General features: G+C 45.3%; 1 protein-coding gene across 21 annotated transcripts in view; it reads right to left on the reverse strand.

Annotated features, from left to right (window-relative positions):
* LOC143282461 (tyrosine-protein phosphatase non-receptor type 13-like) overlaps positions 1–18,787 on the reverse strand; it is a 590,260-nt gene that overhangs the window by 387,838 nt on the left and 183,635 nt on the right. For all 21 annotated transcript variants that reach the window (XM_076588135.1, XM_076588121.1, XM_076588127.1 and 18 more), the window contains one exon: positions 9,984–10,122. In XM_076588135.1, coding sequence (XP_076444250.1) covers positions 9,984–10,122 — 139 coding nt within the window. The remainder of the gene's footprint in view (positions 1–9,983; positions 10,123–18,787) is intronic.

The raw sequence follows: 18,787 nt of genomic DNA on the forward strand, positions 1-18,787 counted from the left end.
GGATCAGCAGTGTCATGCCCAAAACACGGTTTTTCAAAATCAACCAGTACTTTCATCTGCGCGACACATCGAACACACCTGCACGTGATCACCCCGACTATGACCCCTTGTACAAGGTGAGAAATTTTATCAACATGATTCTTCCTTTGTTCCGGACCAACTACCATCCAGGTCGTGAACTAAGTATTGATGAGGCAATGATCGGGTACAAGGGTCGGATATTTTTCAAGCAGTACATGCCAGCCAAGCCAACCAAATGGGGCATCAAGGTGTGGGAGATGTGTGATGCCAAGAGAGGGTACTGCGTTGCATTTGATATTTACACCGGCCGTGCAAGTCGCAGAGACACCACCATCAGTCTTGGGCATGAAGTCGTTCACATGTTGGCATCACCTTTCTACCATCAAAACAGGCACCTGTATTTTGATCGTTTTTTCACCAGTGTCCCCTTAATGACACACCTGGCCCGAAATGGGACATATGCCTGTGCCACTGTCAACGTCAACGGCAAAGGGTTACCAGAGGAGGTCAAGACTGCCAAATTGAAAGAGAAGGGAAAATTGCTGCAGATGCAGAAGGGCTCGCTGATGGCCACAGTCTACAAAGACAACTGTCAGATCTACCTTCTCAGCACCAACCAGCCACCAGGTATGACGACAGTGGAGGACAAAGTGACGTCGACAGTCATCGCCAGCTACAACAAGTACATGGGTGGCGTTGACAAGTCAGACCAGTATCGCGCCTACTACCCTGTTGGTCATCAGAACAAGAAATGGTGGCGCTACATTTTCCATTCTCTGGTCAACTTGTGCATTGTCCAGGCCTACCTCACCTGGGAAGTGTCACCTCATGCCCCAGTGAACAAGACCTTTGACCACTTGATGTTTCGCGCTGACATTGCAGAACAACTTCGCGCAGGATTCACCTCCAGGAAGCGCAAAGCAGGGCGCAGCAAAGCAGTGCCAGATGCCCCCATTGCCTTGGCCAGCATCGACCATCACAAGTTAGAAAAGATCAAAGGGAGACGTAGAGTCTGTCGGCAGTGCATCAAAGACGGTCGCAGGACAGCAAAGGGACGAGGGGTAGAAACATCATATATGTGTTCTTTCTGCCAGGTACCTCTCTGCTTCCACAGGAATGACTGTTTCCGTGACCATCATGGGCAGAATGTGCCTCAACATTAGGACAAGCTAGCTTGTTTTTGTTTATGTGTGTGTGTGTGCTTACCTGTAGTTTTGGTGACTCTGTGACACTTAGCAGTGACACTCTACTCACTATCCTTACTGTACAGTAACACATTGTGTGCATATATAAACAGATCTGTACAAAATGCTTAGAACAGTGACATAGGAGCAACATGGAACTGTGCTTGAAATTATCTCCAGTAACTCTTCAGTTGTGACAACTGACACTAGTTGTGTGACATTCTTTGGATTACCTGCAGGGACTGTACTGGCAGACAGGAGACAGATCATCTCAGGTAGGCCGCAGCTTCATTTCACAACACTAACGTGCATGTGCATAGAATAACTGCATGTTGGTGGGCTGTATTAGAATTGTGACCATCGCATGTGACATATTTGGTGACATTTTGGTGACAGAGACACGACCTTTCACATCTAGACACACAGAATCTCGCTCACATGACAGAACAAAGCCTCATGACCATACCTGAAATTGAAATGAAATTATGGTGCTTAGAGCCTCGCCGACCACTAAGGCCATCTCAAGGCTATCGCCGCATCAATAACTACTACAAGGATAAAAAAAACACCAATTAAAACGAGTCACCACTTCAAACTTTCCACTCCAAAGTTAAAAAACTTCCATAGTTTAAAACCTTCAAATCTGGTTAAAAATGTTCACTTCTTTTAAGAAGTCCATCAGCGCCCACGGAGGGACATCACGAAACAAAGTCTTCAAAGAAACCGCCGTGTAATGTCTGCGTCTAACGTCATGCAGATCCCAACAGTCATGGAGCACGTGTTTCACGGTGAGAGGCTGATCACAGGGAATGCATCGAGGGGCCTCCTCCCCCTTCAACAAGTAAGAATGAGTCAAAAAAGTGTGCCCCGTACGCAGTCTGCACAGCACAGACTCCTCCTTTCTGTTCTTCACCCCCGAAGGGAGGGTCTCTTTTAGGTCCGGACGGATCTGGAAGAGCTTGTTGTCCGTCTGGGTGTTCCACTCCTCTTGCCAAAGATCCTTAACGTAAGGATCTGGATAATTCTTTCTTTACAGCATTCCTGGCCAGCAGGTCCGCCCTTTCGTTACCACGAATGCCAACATGTCCGGGAACCCAGGCCAACACAACCTCGTATCCTTTCTTCGTTGCGAGAGTAAAAGCTTCATAAAATTCCAGCAGTTTGGGATGAGTGATATTCCTGCAGGCGATCGCCTCCAGGGCTGACAAGGAGTCTCTTTTAGGTCCGGACGGATCTGGAAGAGCTTGTCCGTCTGGGTGTTCCACTCCTCTTGCCATAGATCCTTAACGTAGGTGTTCACCTTCCGCTTCATGTCTGTATATGGCACAAAGGATCTGGACAATTCTTTCTTTACAGCGTTCCTGGCCAGCAGGTCCGCCCTTTCATTACCACGAATGCCAACATGTCCAGGAACCCAGGCCAACACAACCTCATATCCTTTCTTCGTTGCGAGAGTAAAAGTTTCATAAAATTCCAGCAGTTTGGGATGAGTGATATTCCTGCAGGCTATCGCCTCCAGGGCTGACAAGGAGTCGGAAAAGATCATGAATCTCTTTTGTTTCGAAGAGAGAACCATTTTTACCGCCAGAACCAGTGCGGTCAGTTCCGCAGTGTACACCGAGCTGTCAGACAGGATGTGTTCCGTTGAAAGCCGGTCAGGAAAGGCGGGACAGAACGCAGATGCAGCGACTCCGTCCTCTGACTTGGAACCGTCAGTGAAGATGCTTTGAAAAGTGGGGAATTTGTGGCAGAGTTCCGAAAAGTAAGTTCTGTAGGCCAGAGAACTGGTGGTGTCTTTTCGGTATGAGGCCAGATCGAATCAGATCTCAGGTGTTGTAAAGGTCCACGGAGGGCTGTCAGGGAACTTAGAGAAATCTGAGATGCCACCGACATCCAGATCGGCATTTTCTAAGTGCGGCTGAATGCGGAGTCCGAGAGGAGGTATGCAGTTTGGGTTGTCTGTAAATTTCTTATCGAAAGGGTTGTTGAATACAGTATCATAAGCAGGGTTTGTAGGTTCAGAAAACAATTTCAAATAATAATTCAGGGTCAGCTTCAGTCTGCGGTTGGAGAGAGGCGGTTCCCCCGCCTCTGCGTGCAGGCTGTGCACAGGGGTGGTGCGGAAAGCACCTAAGCTGAGACGGAGCCCTTGGTGGTGTACAGGGTCCAACAGTTTCAGGTAGGACGGTCTGGCCGAGCCGTATACTACACTTCCATAATCCAGTTTGGACCGGACCAGGGCTCTGTAGAGGTGCAAGAGAGTTCTCTTATCAGCACCCCAGTTCGTGTGTGCCACAACTTGGATGATGTTCAGGGCTTTTTGGCAAGATACTTTCAGCTGTTTAATATGGCTGAGGAAGTTCAGCTTCTGATCAAAGACGACCCCTAAAAATCTGGCTTCCTTGACCGCCGGGATGGTGGATTTTCCCAGACGGATTTCAGGGTCCGGATAGAACTGGCGAAAATTATGAAAATGGATCCATTCAGTTTTGGAGGACGAAAATGTGAAGCCATTCTCCTCTGCCCAACACTGGATTTTGTTGACGCAGAGCTGAAGCCGTCGCTGGATGCTGGCGTACGTGCTTCCAGTTGCATATAAGGCAAAATCGTCCACGAACAGCGAGCTGTCCGATCCCCTCTGAACGGATTGAACGATGTCATTAATTTTGATGCTGAAAAGAGCCGGCGACAGGATGCTCCCTTGCGGGACACCCAGCTCCTGCTCGTGAATGTCGGACAGGGTGGTGCCGAGTCTCACCTGGAATTGTCTGTCTTGTAAAAAATTGTGGATGAACTGAGGCAGGTGTCCTCGGAAGCCAAGCTTGTGCAAGTCCGAGAGAATACCAAATTTCCACGTGGTATCGTAAGCTTTCTCCAAATCAAAAAATATGGCCACCACATGTTGTTTGTTTACAAAAGCATTTCTTACAGTGGTTTCCAGGCGAACCAGATGGTCAACGGTAGAGCGATGCTTGTGGAAACCGCACTGTTCTTTCGCCAGAAGGCCGTCGGTCTCTAGTTTCCACATCAGTCTACCGTTGACCATCTTCTCCATCAGTTTGCAGATGCAGCTGGTCAGTGCTATTGGGCGGTAGTAGGAGGGGTTCGAGGGGTCTTTTCCCGGTTTCGGCAGCGGGATTATGAGGGCTTTCCGCCAGGAGGGTGGAAAAAAGCCTGTGACCCAGATGTGGTTATAAACTTTAAGCAGGGTGTCCAGACAGGTTTGGGGAAGGTGCTTTAAGAGTTTATAATGGACCTCGTCCATTCCTGGACAGGAATCCGTACAGGTCTGAAGGGCAGATTTAAGTTCATTCATTGTGAAAGGAAGGTTGTAATTCTCTGTGTTGTCGGAAAAGAAGTTACATGGTGTTTTTTCTGACAGGTTTTTGGTTTTAAGAAACCGAGCAGATTTGTTAGCAGATCTCAAGTTCTGTTCAATTGTGGAGGCAAGCAAATTGGCAATTGCTTTCTTCTCTGTGACCAGAGCGTCTGAAAGTTTAAGATGATGAAAGGTTGGGCATACGTTTTTGCCCTTAATTCTTTTTAAAACCCTCCACACTTTCTTCTTGGGTGTGTTGGAGGTTAAGGAAGAGCAAAAATCTCTCCATGACTTCCTCTGGCTCTTTTTAAAAACATACCTGGCTTTCGCCCTCAGCTGTTGATGGGTTCGAACGCTATCGGTCTCCGGTCTCCAAAAGACGCGTCGCTGCGCTCTCTTCCGAGACTTACGGGCCTCCCGACATTCCACGTTGAACCAGGGCGTTCTAGGGACCTGAGGCTTGGAGGTAGACGATGGGACTGCTGCTTTGGTGCAATCTAAAACGATCCGAGTCAGAGTGTCAGCAGGGTCCTTGCTTTTCAATACTGTTTCTTCCTGCAGCTCCGCTCTTATCTTGGTGGTAAAAAAACTCCAGTCTGCTTTGTCGTAATACAGGCGGTCAGGCAGAGAGTGACTTTCTCCATCTGTGGGGCGGAGGACGACAGGAAAGTGGTCACTCCCGTGCAGATCGTCGTGCACTTTCCACTCGTAGTCCAGGACCAACGATGGATCGCAGACCGACAGATCTAAACACGAGAGCTTTCCAGAGGACAGATGAAGGTAAGTGGGAGACTTGTCGTTAAGACAGCACAAGTCCATGTCGGAAAGAAGGTTTTCCAAGAGAAGACCTCGGGCTGATGTCATCTCACTTCCCCAGAGCGGGGAGTGTCCATTGAAGTCGCCCAACAGTAAAAACGGACGTGGGAGCTGGTCGACCAGGTTCATGAGGTCCTGCCTCAGAACACGGACGGAAGGAGGAAGGTAGAGAGAGCAGACAGTGATGGTTTTCTCAAGTGTGACTCTGACTGCCACCACCTGTAAAGGGGTGCTTAAAGGAACTGTACTGTATAAAAGGGACTTGCATAAAAAAAAGAGCGACACCTCCCATCAAATCCCTCTTGCTTCGGTTGAGCGGGTTTAAAAACGGAGTTGAAACCAGAGAGAGATAAAACCTTGCCATCTCTTTGCAGAGTCTCCTGCAGCGCCAGCACTGAAGGTTTCAAAGCACGACAAAGCAGCTGAAGTTCCTGGAAATTGGCGTAGAACCCACGGATGTTCCAGTGGATCACTGCCATTAAAAAGGTTAAAAAAAATAAAGCAGCAGCCTATTCCATCGCTACCCCCTGCTCCTCTGCTTGAGGTGGCTCAAGGTCAGCCAAGATTGAGTACTTATTTTTAGAATTTAATTTTTCTGATTCCGACCAAGTCGGAATATCCACCACCTCGGCTCTTCCCGATCCCGCCAAGGCCACAACCCTCCCCTCCTTGAGTTTTGGAGGTACGGGGGGTTTCTGGCCACTTCTGCCAGCCCGAGGGCCATGCAGACGAGAGGCGGGGCGAGGGGGCCCGGGGGGTTGGGGGGGGCAGGAGGCGGACAACGTGCCTCCGCCCGAGGCTTTCCGCTCCCGCCCAGCAGCCCCTGAGGACTGCCGCACAGGATGGGAAGGGGTGGACACGGCGCCTCTACCCAAGGCCAACGGTTCTAACAAGGTAGGCACGTCGTCCGTCTGCGTCCCTGTGGACGTCGTCTGGACCGCGACGTCCACCATCCTGGGTCTGACGACAGAGGCGTAAGACGCCTTTGGCGACGCAGCCTCCACCTGTTTCCTTGCCTCAAAGAACAATATCTTCTTTTCTGTCTTCACCTTCTGGATTTCCTTTTCCTTTCTCCAGGTGGGGCAGTCTTTCGATGAGGATGGGTGGCCGCCTCCGCAGTTCGCACAACAGGATGGACTGACGCAATTGCCCTGGTGCTCCACCTTTGAACAGGTGCCACACGCCTCTTCCTCCTTACATCGGTCCCACACGTGTCCAAATTTCTGGCATTTGAAACATCTTAGAGGGGACGGAACGTACAGGCCTACACTCACCATCAGGTATCCGACTCGAATGTCCCTGGGGACATTCGGGCAGCAGAAGGTGAGGAAAAATGTGTTGGTCGGGACTCTGTCCAACCCCTTCCTCACTGTCACCCTGTACACGTCGGTCACTCCCTGAGAGGACAGCTCGCTCTTGATCTCAGCTTCAGACACTCCTCTCAACTCCGGGCATCTGATGACCCCCTTTGAGCAGTTGAGACCTTTGTGAGGGGAAACTCTCACTGCCCTATCCACAAAAGTGGTCGCCTTGAGCAGAAGCTGTGTCTGCCTTTTAGACTCTGTCTCCACCAAAAACGCTCCGCTCCTCAGCCTCTTGATGGATTTCAGTGGTCCCGCCAAACACTGGAAGCCCTTCTGGATAGCGAAGGGGCTGAGAGCCGACAAGGGCTTGTCGTCATCAGCGCCCTCCATCACAAGCCACGATGGCCAAAATCCAGAGGTCTCAACGACCTCCGAATCGGAGTCCGAATCGACTGTTCCTTGTCTTCTTCTTTTTCCGAGTTTCGGGGGGTGTAGTTGTTTGGAATTCATGTTTAAATAATTGTATATTCATCCCTCCCTTACCCACCCACCATGGGGTCCAACTTAGGGGCCAGGGTCAAGGGAACACCAGCCTGACCCCTTCCAGGTTTCCGGAGGGATATACGACCAACAGCCTAGCTCCAACGTGTTCCCCCCCGATCATCCCCAGCTCCCGGGGACAGAGAACCGAACACTACAGGGGTTATCTTCGTTAGCCTCTAAACTGCCAGTCTTGACCCAGCCCCACGAAGGGGTAGCCGATTGACACGCATGGGCCAATGTGTGCCGCCTGTCTTAGGAGAGGTCCGAGCCAAAGGGATGTGTTGAGAGCAGCGTGCTCTCTCAATCCCCAGGATCTCATTCCCCTCCATCACAGGTCGCGCCGCACGGCAAACACGGTGGGCCTGAAGAAGGCCGCAGAGAAAAAAGAATGTGGAAAAGAAGGCTTGATGGGGAGCTGATGACAGAAAAGAGGCGGTAAAAAGAAGAATAGAGAATAGCGAAAGGGACAGTGGGACACGTTTAGTTTGGGCCTCACTCATGACCTGTTCCACATGGGAAGCCCTATCAGGGGCATCAGTACAAAAACCACCACTTATTCAGCCCTAACAGCTACGATGGCTATGTAGGCTGTCAATTAAGACCTGGGACCAGAGCAGCAAAACCCCAAGAAGCACTGATGCCCCCGCTGACATAGCTCACTCGATCACTGGCCACTAAGCCTCCCGACCACGACAAGGTAGTGACCCCCCCGGGAGAGGGTCAAGAGAACACCAGCCTGACTCCCTCCAGGTTTTGGGAGGTGCAGCAGAAATGTGTAAATAGGGTTGTTGTTTTTTTCTTCTTTTTTTTTTTTTCAAGTGATGGTTTTGTAACGTTTTGCGTTTTCTGTTTTTCCAGTGTTGTGACCTTTTATTTATTTTTTCTAACAGTTTGTTGTGCAACATATGACTTCAAACTGATTCACGAGAATCAGGGAACTTTACTATGTGAAAAATTCATCTTATTCTTCTGTGTGGATTAGCTGATGGATATGACATGCCTGGTGAGTACAGTATACCTGTTTTTCAAATTTTTCAGTTTTTCAGTATTTAGTGACATAATTTAAAATATTTCAAAAATATTTAGCCACATGTAATGAAAAAAACTGTTTTATAATCTTTAAAGAAGAGACAGTAAACTTTCTAGTGATATATCATTTGTATGTCTTTGTCTCTGTGTGAAAATGTGTTGCAACTACGTGAACTATTTAATCACGTCTCCATAAAGTTAATGGTGACATTCTTACCCTGAACCTTTTCTAACATGTCTATTTTGAATCTGGCAGATAAGTGCAAGCAGATACAACTCGTTGTTGAACTGTGAATAAACCATGCCAATACTTTTTAACATACCAAACAAATGTATTTATATATAATGGATAGTGTCCAGTTTCTCCTTCAAATCAAATGTCAAGGTGTTTTAACAGTTAGACAGAGATTCAGAAAGAGAGAGAGATGGTAAGACCTGATGTACACATCAGTGAGATCTCTGTGTGTGTGTGTGTGTGTGTGTGTGCGCGTGCGCGTGTGCGTGCATGTGTGGAGCCCATGTGAGAGACAGGGCAGAGAGCGAGAAAGAGAGGGATGGGGCCCACTGAACATAATGATTTGGTAATTATTATTACATTACCCCCTTCAACTCATGATGACACAGACACCAAGATTAGCCAATTATCCAGGCAAATGCAGAGGTGATTGGGCAATAGACTACAATTCCTGATTTTTCATGAAATCCAGGGTTGAAAGTGGAAAGGATGGTAAACCTATTTGGAAGTTTTCATACTTTTTTTGACAGTGATCAGACAATTAACTTGTTTGTAAAGGCAGCAAACTGACAAGCGCAGCAGACACTTCAGTCACCCTCTATAGGGAGAAGCTCTTAAATAGCCACAAAGTTGACTGCTCAGCTTCTAAACATAATACATATATAATCAGCCTTTTATGTTGACAGAACCCACATCTGTCTTTGCCCACACTTATTCACTTTAGAGTTGTAAGTGTTATAAACTTTTAACTTATTTTCATTTACAGATATAAACTAACAAGAAGCACATCCTGCTGTATTTAGTCTTTTTCCTTTTTGGATGTTAATATATAAAAGTGGAGAGATACTTTTTTGTATAGAGAAATTTGTTATATCCACTTTCAAATGTCTGAGTAGTTCTCTGTGGAGAGATACTTTTTTGTATACAGAAATTTGTTTTATCCACTTTCAAATGTCTGAGTAGTTCTCTGCAACCAAAATAATTGGTAAACAAGCCCACATTAGATTCAGAATCCTTGTTCATTTTGCTTTATAAAACTTCTATATTCTTTTCTGTATTTCTTTAAAGTTGTCATGCTAGAATTTCTTTTATTACCCCCTGAATCCTCAAAATTCTCTTCCATGGCAAGGGGAGAGCACTTATTCACATAAAAAAAACAAAAAACCAAAGAGGCAATTCTTATGGCAGGGCAACAATCTGACACATTTTTCTAAGATAGCTTATTTCCTGAACATAAACGTAAATTTTACACCACTGTAAGTAGTATAAAGAGCAATAATGAACAGGGATGGGATTGTGAGTGGTTCAGGGCAAGGTGGGGGGGATTCCGCAGCATGTTTGAAGGACAAAGAAAAGAGAGAGAAACTCAAAAAGACAAGAGACAAAAATGCAGTCTGCATTTCATGTTTTCAATCTCATGAAGTATCTGGCTTGGAACAAAAAAGAACTAAGTTATTTTCTCACTGATGTGATAACTAACCTTACTGATACAAAGTTCATCATAAATCATGAAGAGAAAGATTAGTTCTTACCATTTCAAATTAGTCTGAGGATCGTCCTGTATCAAGTAGGCGAGGTCACTGCTCAAGAGACTTCCACCATCTAGATCCATGTGGACCACTGGTGCAACAGGATTGGTGCCAGTTGATGTAAGGTCCGGCATACAGCTTCCTGAGCAACAGACAAGTTTTAAAAGTCTATTATGTAACTGATGTTTTCTGCAAATATTCCTGAAAAGCAGTCTGAAAAGCAAAGGATAGCTGAATACCATAAAAAAATCCTCTACACAAAAATCATAATAAACCAGATAATAGATATTTCCGACTTGGCAATAGCACATCAACAAACTGAAAAAGCAATATCTTGCAGGGCTTCCTTTTCACAGGAAAACTGGGAGACAGAACATAAAACTAAACATAAAACATCAACTGCCATTTCATCATTTTTGACTCACATGTGTAAACAATGTGAGCCTATGTAATAACCCAGTGTTAGGTTGTGTGTGTGTGTGTGTGTGTGTGTGTGTGTGTGTGCGTCTGTCTGTCTGTCTGTCTGTGTGTCCGTGGTAAACTTTAACATTGCCATTTTCTCTGGAAATACTTAGCTGATACCAAATATGGCACAACAATAGCAAATGATCAGTTCTTTCCATACATTCTAATCATAATGATACTGCATCCCTGGGAAGGGCACAAAATAAATTTATATTTTCACCAAAAAATTACTGTTACATTTTTCTTTTTTTATACACAAAACTTAGCATTTTTATGTGACATACTGACACACTGAACAATAGCAGTTCATTAATATTTTTATTTTTGTTGCTGAAAATGGAACTTCATTTGCTCAGTGTGGAAGTTACATTTACACACACACATCTCTCAATGTGCCTGTTAATGGACTTTATACTTATAGGCTGAAAATGAATTATTAGTATTGGAGATAATTTTCTTTTAACTCATCTAAAACATTACATTTTAAAACACGACTCAAGGCATAAAAAGGCTTTTGTGTTTTAAACTCAGTGGGAAAGTCTCACACTATTTACCTTTGAGAATGCTGCTGCTAACTACAAGATAAATATTACTGCATATGAATATTTCACAGATGTTACTACATTACCTAGAATAAACATAACAGACATTGTACTTGACAGACCCCACACGAATCGATGGAGGCGGACATCTTGGATTAAGTGTGCCACATTCACTCAATAATTTGTGATAACACATAACTGACAGGAGGCGAAGAAGGCAGCCGAGTTTTTATTCAGAGAGAGAGATTTGCGCACAGGCCTAAAAATCTTACTGCACAAATGTCCCCAACATGCATACAAATCCACAAAAACAATTTTCCAAGCACAATAACATTTACATCACATCGCATTCTGCATGCACAAAGGAAGACAACTCTGAGCTTTGCAAACTGTGTGTCTATTTATGGTAGTCCAAGCGTGAAGTCTGTAAAACATGCAATACCTAGCTTTGAAAGATGTTTTAAATTTTTTTAATAGTAACATAATCTTTAATGTACTCTTTTCCATACTGTTTGGAGGCCAAGTATAAATATGCAAAGCAACTCCTAGCAGACAGTGATGTTTCCAGGTACTGAAGAATGTTTTGGTGCTCCCTGCCTGTCTCAAAATAGCTGTTGCTGGATACACCATTCAGTTGACACGAATGGAATGGGGCAATGGGGCGGTAGTTTGGTATAATAAATTGCAAGTGGTTGTGCTATAGCTGACTGATGTCACAAAGTAACCCATATAAAATGAAACGGAACAGTTCTGGAAATGCAGAATACAGCATACTTTTGGTTTGGGGATTCCCGTTGATTTTTCACTGTTCTGAAAGAACAAGTGTGTAACAAATCCGCTGTTTATTTACTTTCAACAGAATGATTCTTTCTGAAGCAGCCCACCTTCCTGGTATTTCACTTTTTTTTTCAAACACACATATAGATCTAGATCAAATTGTGTGTGTGTGTGTGTGTGTGTGTGTGTGTGTGTGTGTGTGTGTGTGTGTGTGTGCATGCATGTGTGTCTTTTTCCCAGGTAATCTATTTCTTTTTTCTTCTACATTACTTTGTTGAGTTAAAATAAGTGCATATCACAAGTGAGTCTTGAAGGCCTTGTCTCTCTTGTATAATCTTACTATAGATCTGTCTGAGTTCCAAATGACTATATTCCAGAAGTATTTTTTCAAAATACTACATTTTAAAAGTTTGTTTTATTCTGATGTGTTCATAGTTACACAAAAAGTTTGGTTCATAGATGCACATTCTATAAGCATTTTAAATTCGCTGCATAGTTATTGCTAAAAAAAATATAAAAATTTTTTTTTTTTTTTTAAGTGCAAAAACTCCAAAACTGTTGACAGTTAAAGCTGCCCACTTCAACCAGTATGGATCAGTGTTTCAGACTTTCTGGGTATTCAGCACAACTTTCCAGCTTAAATAAATCACAGCAGAATCATAAAATAGTTGTATTACTCTTTTTGTCACAACAGATTTCTATATGTGAAATTCAGGCTGTTCTCCCCAGGGACAGCACATCACTAATAATAATAATAACAATAATACATAGTTTTTCTATGGTGCAATATCCAGCATCAATGCTGCTCAAAGCGGCTTACATAAACATGCCTTAAAAAACACATCAACCCCTATCTGACAATGGAAAACACCCAGGGTGTTCATATGAATGAAAAAGCACACTTAAGAGATGAATCAGATTATAAAAGCTATGAAGTAAATAAGACTTAGTACACACACACACACACACCACACACACACACACATACATATATATATAGATGTCCCTCCCTTACAGACACACACACACACACTCACACACACAGACACACACACGCTGACATTAAATATCAACTGCACTAAAAACAAAACTGCATAAGCTTTAAGATATTTCTTATTTTCTAACACAGAATTCTGTTCGGATATACTAACATGCCCACACACTTACACACGCATACCAGAGCACTGTACCCTCACAAACACATGCATGCACACACACACACACACACACACACACACATGCCCATTAAAAAATAACCAGATAGAAAAAAATGCCATCACATCTAAAATCAAAACTACATAAAATACACAATGCATTAAAACAGGACTACATAAATTCTAGTACTTAGTTACTTGTTAACAGGCATACCTTGGTTTAACCGTTTTGCCCAGAACTTTTGTGCTTACAGAAAATGTAAGTTTTCAGATCTGACTTAAAGGAATGTAGATCAGAGACATTCCTAAGAGATGAAGGTAGAGAGTTCCAACACTTGGGGAGCCTGAGCTCCGAAAGACCTATTTCCAGCGCATTTCAGATTAGTCCTTGAAACTTTAAGCAGCTTTTCAGAACTGGATGTTAATGTTCTGTGCGGTTCATATGTTTCCAATACAGAGGAGAGATACAATGAAAGAGACTTGTCAAAATGTTTGAAGGTGAGTGTTGCTAACTTATAGTGAATGCGGGACTCAATTGGAAGCCAGTGTAACCGATTCAGCAGAGGTGTAACATGATCAGATTTCTTTTTGGTGAGAACCAGTCGTGCAGCATTGTTCTCAATTTTCTATAATCTGTTGATGAAGGAAGATGGTAAACCTGCGAGAGTGGAATTGCAGTAATCCAGTCTAGACAGGACAAAAGAGAAAACCAACTGAGCCATAGTTTTCTGTTATGTAGGGTCTGACTGAGGCTAGCCTTCAGAGATGCAAATTACATGAGCGACACAAGAATGAAATTTGGTCGTTCATAGTCAAGGTTTGATCGATATATACACCCAGGTATTTGGCTGATGTTTGAAATACTACTGAAGCAGGGCCAAACGTAACTAGGTCCTTTTCTGCTGCCTTAAGACGAGTTAGGTCTCCAACGGCTAAGAGTTCAGTTTTGTCTTCATTGAGCTTTAGCTTGTTTTTGTCCATCCATGTTTATCCATCAGCTACACAACCTTCCAATTCAGTATTGACTATTTTAAAATCAGATGGTGGAGTGGCTTTTTGTAATTCTGTGTCATCTGCATATTTACGGTAACCAAATGAGTACCTTTTGAAGATGTCAGACAAAGGCTGAGTGTAAAAAGTGAACAAGATAGGCCCTAAGACTGATCCCAGAGGGACACCAAACACAAGAGGAATGACTTTAGAGGTGCTATGTTTTACTTTAACCTTGAGTTGACGATTTGAAAGATATAAAGAAAACCATTTTAAAGCAGTAGATTTAATGCCAAAGGTAGTGCTAAGACGATTGATAAGAATTTGGTGGTCAATTGTATCAAATGCTGCTGACAGATCTAAAAATGCCACTACAGATGTAAGTCTTTTGTCTGACAGATATAAGTCAACACCAACAGCGCCACCCATTTCATAATATTTTTTTCTGCGTGCAATTTTATTTGTTTGTTCGAAGTGGATTTTTCTACAGAATTTTGCCAGGGACAACCCTTTTGTTGCCGTGTGATCTTTTACGTGCGCTAAATGCATGCTGCACATGGGACCTTCGTTTATCATCTCATCCGAATGACTAGTGTCCAGACCACCACTCAAGGTCTAGTGGAGGGCGAGAAATTACTGGCGACTGCCAGTGTGACTGGAACCAGTGCGCTCAGATTCTCTTGCTTTCTAGGCGGACAAGTTACCTCTAAGCCATCACTACACATTTTCTTTGGTTCAATTAATTTCTACAGTGAGATGATAAACAACTTGATCCAACTGATATTTCAAACCTTTCACTTCCGGCCGTGGATACATCCGTTGTTTATTAACTCCTTTATCAACTGTCCAGTCGTGGTTTATTAACTCCTTTATCAACTGTCCAGTCACTCCTCTGCATATATTTACTTCAATGTAAACGGCGAATGCCTTGATGAGTGTTCTAAGCAATATCTCAGCAACTTTTGGCTCGATTTTGATGCGGTTTCTTTGCATTTTATGAAGTGAAAAGCTGTTGAGTGTGTCAACATGGCTGCCAGAACATATAATACTGAACAGGTGGCTAAAAGTTTGTTTGATTTTCCGCTTGATGTCCACAACAGCAACTTCGACAAGAGAGGCAAGGTCTGCAAGACTCACTTGTGATACACATTAAAAAAAAAAATTTTTTTAAATCTACCGGTGATCATTAAAATGTGTTCTGTGTTTCTTATTATAAAGCTTCAGGTTAAAAAAAAAAAAAAAAAAAAAAAAAAAAAAAAAAAAAAGCCCTGAAGGCAGATTCAAACCCCGCATCTTCGGGTGAGAAGAAACTGTCTAACTCAAAACACTATCGTGGCTCCTTAACTGATGTTAAAAAATGTAACATTTAAACATGCTTTTTTAAGGGCGATAAATTGATTGTGGTATAGCACAGGTCAGGGTAATAACCCTTGCTACTGGTACCATGTAACCCAGTACTACCGGCTGCATGTGAAGCCTCCCAACGACGGAACAGGTGGAGGAGGAAACCTTTCCCGACGGCTGTGAAGGCAGAAGAGGATGATCAAAGGGCAGGGGGAGCTCTTATCCTTGGCTGGAAGTCCTCCTAGGAGACAAAGCTACGAAGAAAAAACCTGCACCTGCTGAGGCCGTCCTACACGTGGCATTATCTGCACCTGTGGGACTGTGAGCATCGGTAGGCGAGAGAACAGGGAAGGAACTGCACAACTCCTCCTCACTAAAAAAAAAGTCACCTGTGCTGGTCAGGCAACCAGGCTAATGTCAGAACGAGCTAGCCATTCAACACCCAGCTTTCCCAAGCGATGGAGAAGTGGAAATGGGGACAGGCAGAGGATGCTGCTGGCAGTTCCTAGGCACAACTCTGCACGCAGGCGGCTGTGGGGTGATGGTCATCCGCCGTAGACTGGGGCAGATGCGGCGCCTGTATCCTCCCACAGTGTCAGAGCAGCCCTTTTTAGGGACACCACTGCTCTCGACACATGGGGAAGGGGAGACAAAAGGATCCCTAAACAAAGCCTGCCTCGCCTAGTACCTAGTAGGAAACCCCACCTACTTGGACATCCAACCTCAACCTCAACCTCAGGCCCATAACGACAAAGTAGTTGTTGGGGGAAGCCTGAGGACCGCAGACACAACCTCCCTTCTCCATCTCTCTGTCGGCAGCCGCTGGCAGCAGCTCACGTGTGTGGAGTCCGGTCCATTGTTTGATGTTCTCATGCCAGTTCTTCCGCTGTCTTCCTCTTCTTCTCCCACCCTCGATGGTGCCTTGCATGACTGTTTTGGACAAGCTGGTGTGTCGAGTGTTGTGTCCAAACCATATCAGCTTGTGTCTCTTCACAGTTGAAAGGAGAGGTTCCTGAGGTCCAGCAAGGTTCTCAATTCTGCTCCGTACATGTTCATTGGTCCTGTGCTCCATCCAGGGAATTTGAAGGAGCTTCCTCAGGCATTTGTTCTCGAAGGCCTGGATCTTCCTTTCAGTTTCGGCCGTCAGTGTCCATGCCTCGCAACCATACAGTACAATGGAGACTACCAGGGCTTTGTAGAGTTTGAATTTTGTAGAGAATCAGATGTTACTTTTCCACACTCTGTTCAGTTTGGTCATGGCTACAGTGGCTGTGCCAATGCGAATTCTTATTTCTGCTTTGCTGCTTCCATCTTTTGTCAGGGTGGCTCCTAGATATTTGAAGTTCCCAACATCCAACACTAGCGGTCAAAAACAACAGAAGAAAAGAACCAGGAGTCATGCCCTGACTCTGGGTGCCTGGAATGTTCGCACCCTTTTAGACAGAGACGACAGACCAGAAAGGCACACAACGCTTATTGCTAGAATGCTTGAACACTACCAGGTGGACATAGCAACCCTGAGCAAAACCAGGTTTGCCGGTGAAACCCAGCTGGGGCAAGTTGGAGGGGGCTACACCTTCTACTGCACTGAGAAGCCAGATGGCACCCCAAGAACCTCAGGTGTGGGCTTTGCCATACGAACCAAACTTGCACGACAGCTTGACAGCCTTCCACCTGGAATAAACTATAGGCTGATGACCATGCGTCTGAAGCTGTCCAAGGATCACTTCGCCACAGTCATCAGCTGCTATGTCCTGATGATGACCAACCCTGATGACATCAAAGAATCTTTCTACGAGAAGTTCAGCTGCACCATTTCAGCGGTAGACAGAAAGGACAGGCTGATCATCCCTGGGGATTTCAATGCCCGCGTCGGTGTGGACTTCTCCTCGTGGCCAAAAGTCCTAGGACAGCACGGCACTGGCAAGTGCAACTCCAACGGACTGCTTTTACGCTCGCTCTGCGTACAGCATGGACTCACCATCACCAACACCCTCTTCCAACAAGCAGACAAGTACAAGAACACATGGATGCACCCCCGCTCCAAGCAGTGGCACATGCTGGACTATGTGATTGTCCGGCAGAGGGACAGAGGTGATGTTTCCAATACACACTGCATGAGAGGAGCAGTCTGTTGGTCAGACCATCGCCTGGTACGCAGCAAGATGAACATCAGACTTGCATGCAAGCTCCAACAAGCCAGGCAGAAACCCCCTAAGAAGCTGAACATCCAGCACCTCCCTATCACCAAGGACATGCTGCAGCAGCAAATCCAAGCAGCTCTCCAAGAAATTCCTGCATCAACCGATATAGAAGAGGTATGGAGCACCTTTAGAGATGCTGTGTACACAGCAGCAGCTGACACACTCAGCTTTGTACAGAGGAGCCACAAAGACTGGTTTGACGAGAACGACTCTGGAATCTCCAAGCTCCTGAACACACTGCATATACGGCATCAGGATCACATTTCCGGTAAAGACTGCCAGAGGAAGGAGAACCAGTTCTTGCAAACCAAGCAACTCTTACAGAAGAGGCTGCGTGAGATGAAGAACACCTGGTGGGAGAGAAAGTCCGCAGAGCTTCAGTCCGCTGCTGATGCTCGCGACATGAAGATCTTGCATGATGGTCTCCGAGCTGTGTATGGGCCGAAAGTCACAGGATCAACCCCTGTCTGAGCCTTAGACCAGACCACCCTCCTGACAGACAAAAAAGACATCCTTGCCCGCTGGGCAGAGCACTTCAACACCCTCCTCAACAGGGACTCGTCCATATCTGACGAGGTAATTGCAGCCCTCCCACAGCTACCAGTCAGTGACTCGCTAGCTGCCCCTCCCACCAAGGCCGAGACCCGGAAGGCCCTGAAGCTGACAACGTCAGGAAAAGCACAAGGAGCAGATGGAATCCAGGCTGACATCTACAAGTATGGAGGAGAGGTGCTGACAGACAAGCTGATTGCCCTATTCCAGTCTATCTGGGAGAGAGGGGAGGTCCCCCAGGACTTCAAGGATGCTTCAACTGTCCACATTTAAAAACGGAAGGGAGACAAAACATCCTGCGATAACCACCGTGGAATCTTTCTCCTCTGCATCGCCGGCAAGATATCTGCCCGCATCATACTGAACAGACTGGTTGACCATGTCTCCAAAACAGTCATCCCTGAAGCACAGCGTGGCTTCCGCTCAGGCAAGGGAACATGTGACATGGTGTTTGCCGTACACCAGATGCAAGAGAAGTGCCGTGAGCAGAACAAGGAGCTCCACATGGTCTTTGTAGACCTGACTAAGGCCTTTGACAAGGTGAACTGCCGTGGTCTGTGGAAGATCCTCCTAAAGTTTAGCTGCCCAGTGAGCCTAATCCAGCTGATTGCGTCATTCCACGATGGCATGCAAGCGAGAGTACAGGAAAATACTGACATGTCGGATCCGTTCCCTGTGGTAAATGGAGTGAAGCAGGGCTGCGTCCTGGCACCCACACTATTCTCCATTCTCTTCTCTGCCATGCTGATTGAAACCTTCCAAGACAGTGACCGGGGCAT

This window comes from Babylonia areolata, chromosome 1 (genome assembly GCF_041734735.1).
Source record: "Babylonia areolata isolate BAREFJ2019XMU chromosome 1, ASM4173473v1, whole genome shotgun sequence".
Classification (NCBI taxonomy): domain Eukaryota; kingdom Metazoa; phylum Mollusca; class Gastropoda; order Neogastropoda; family Buccinidae; genus Babylonia; species Babylonia areolata.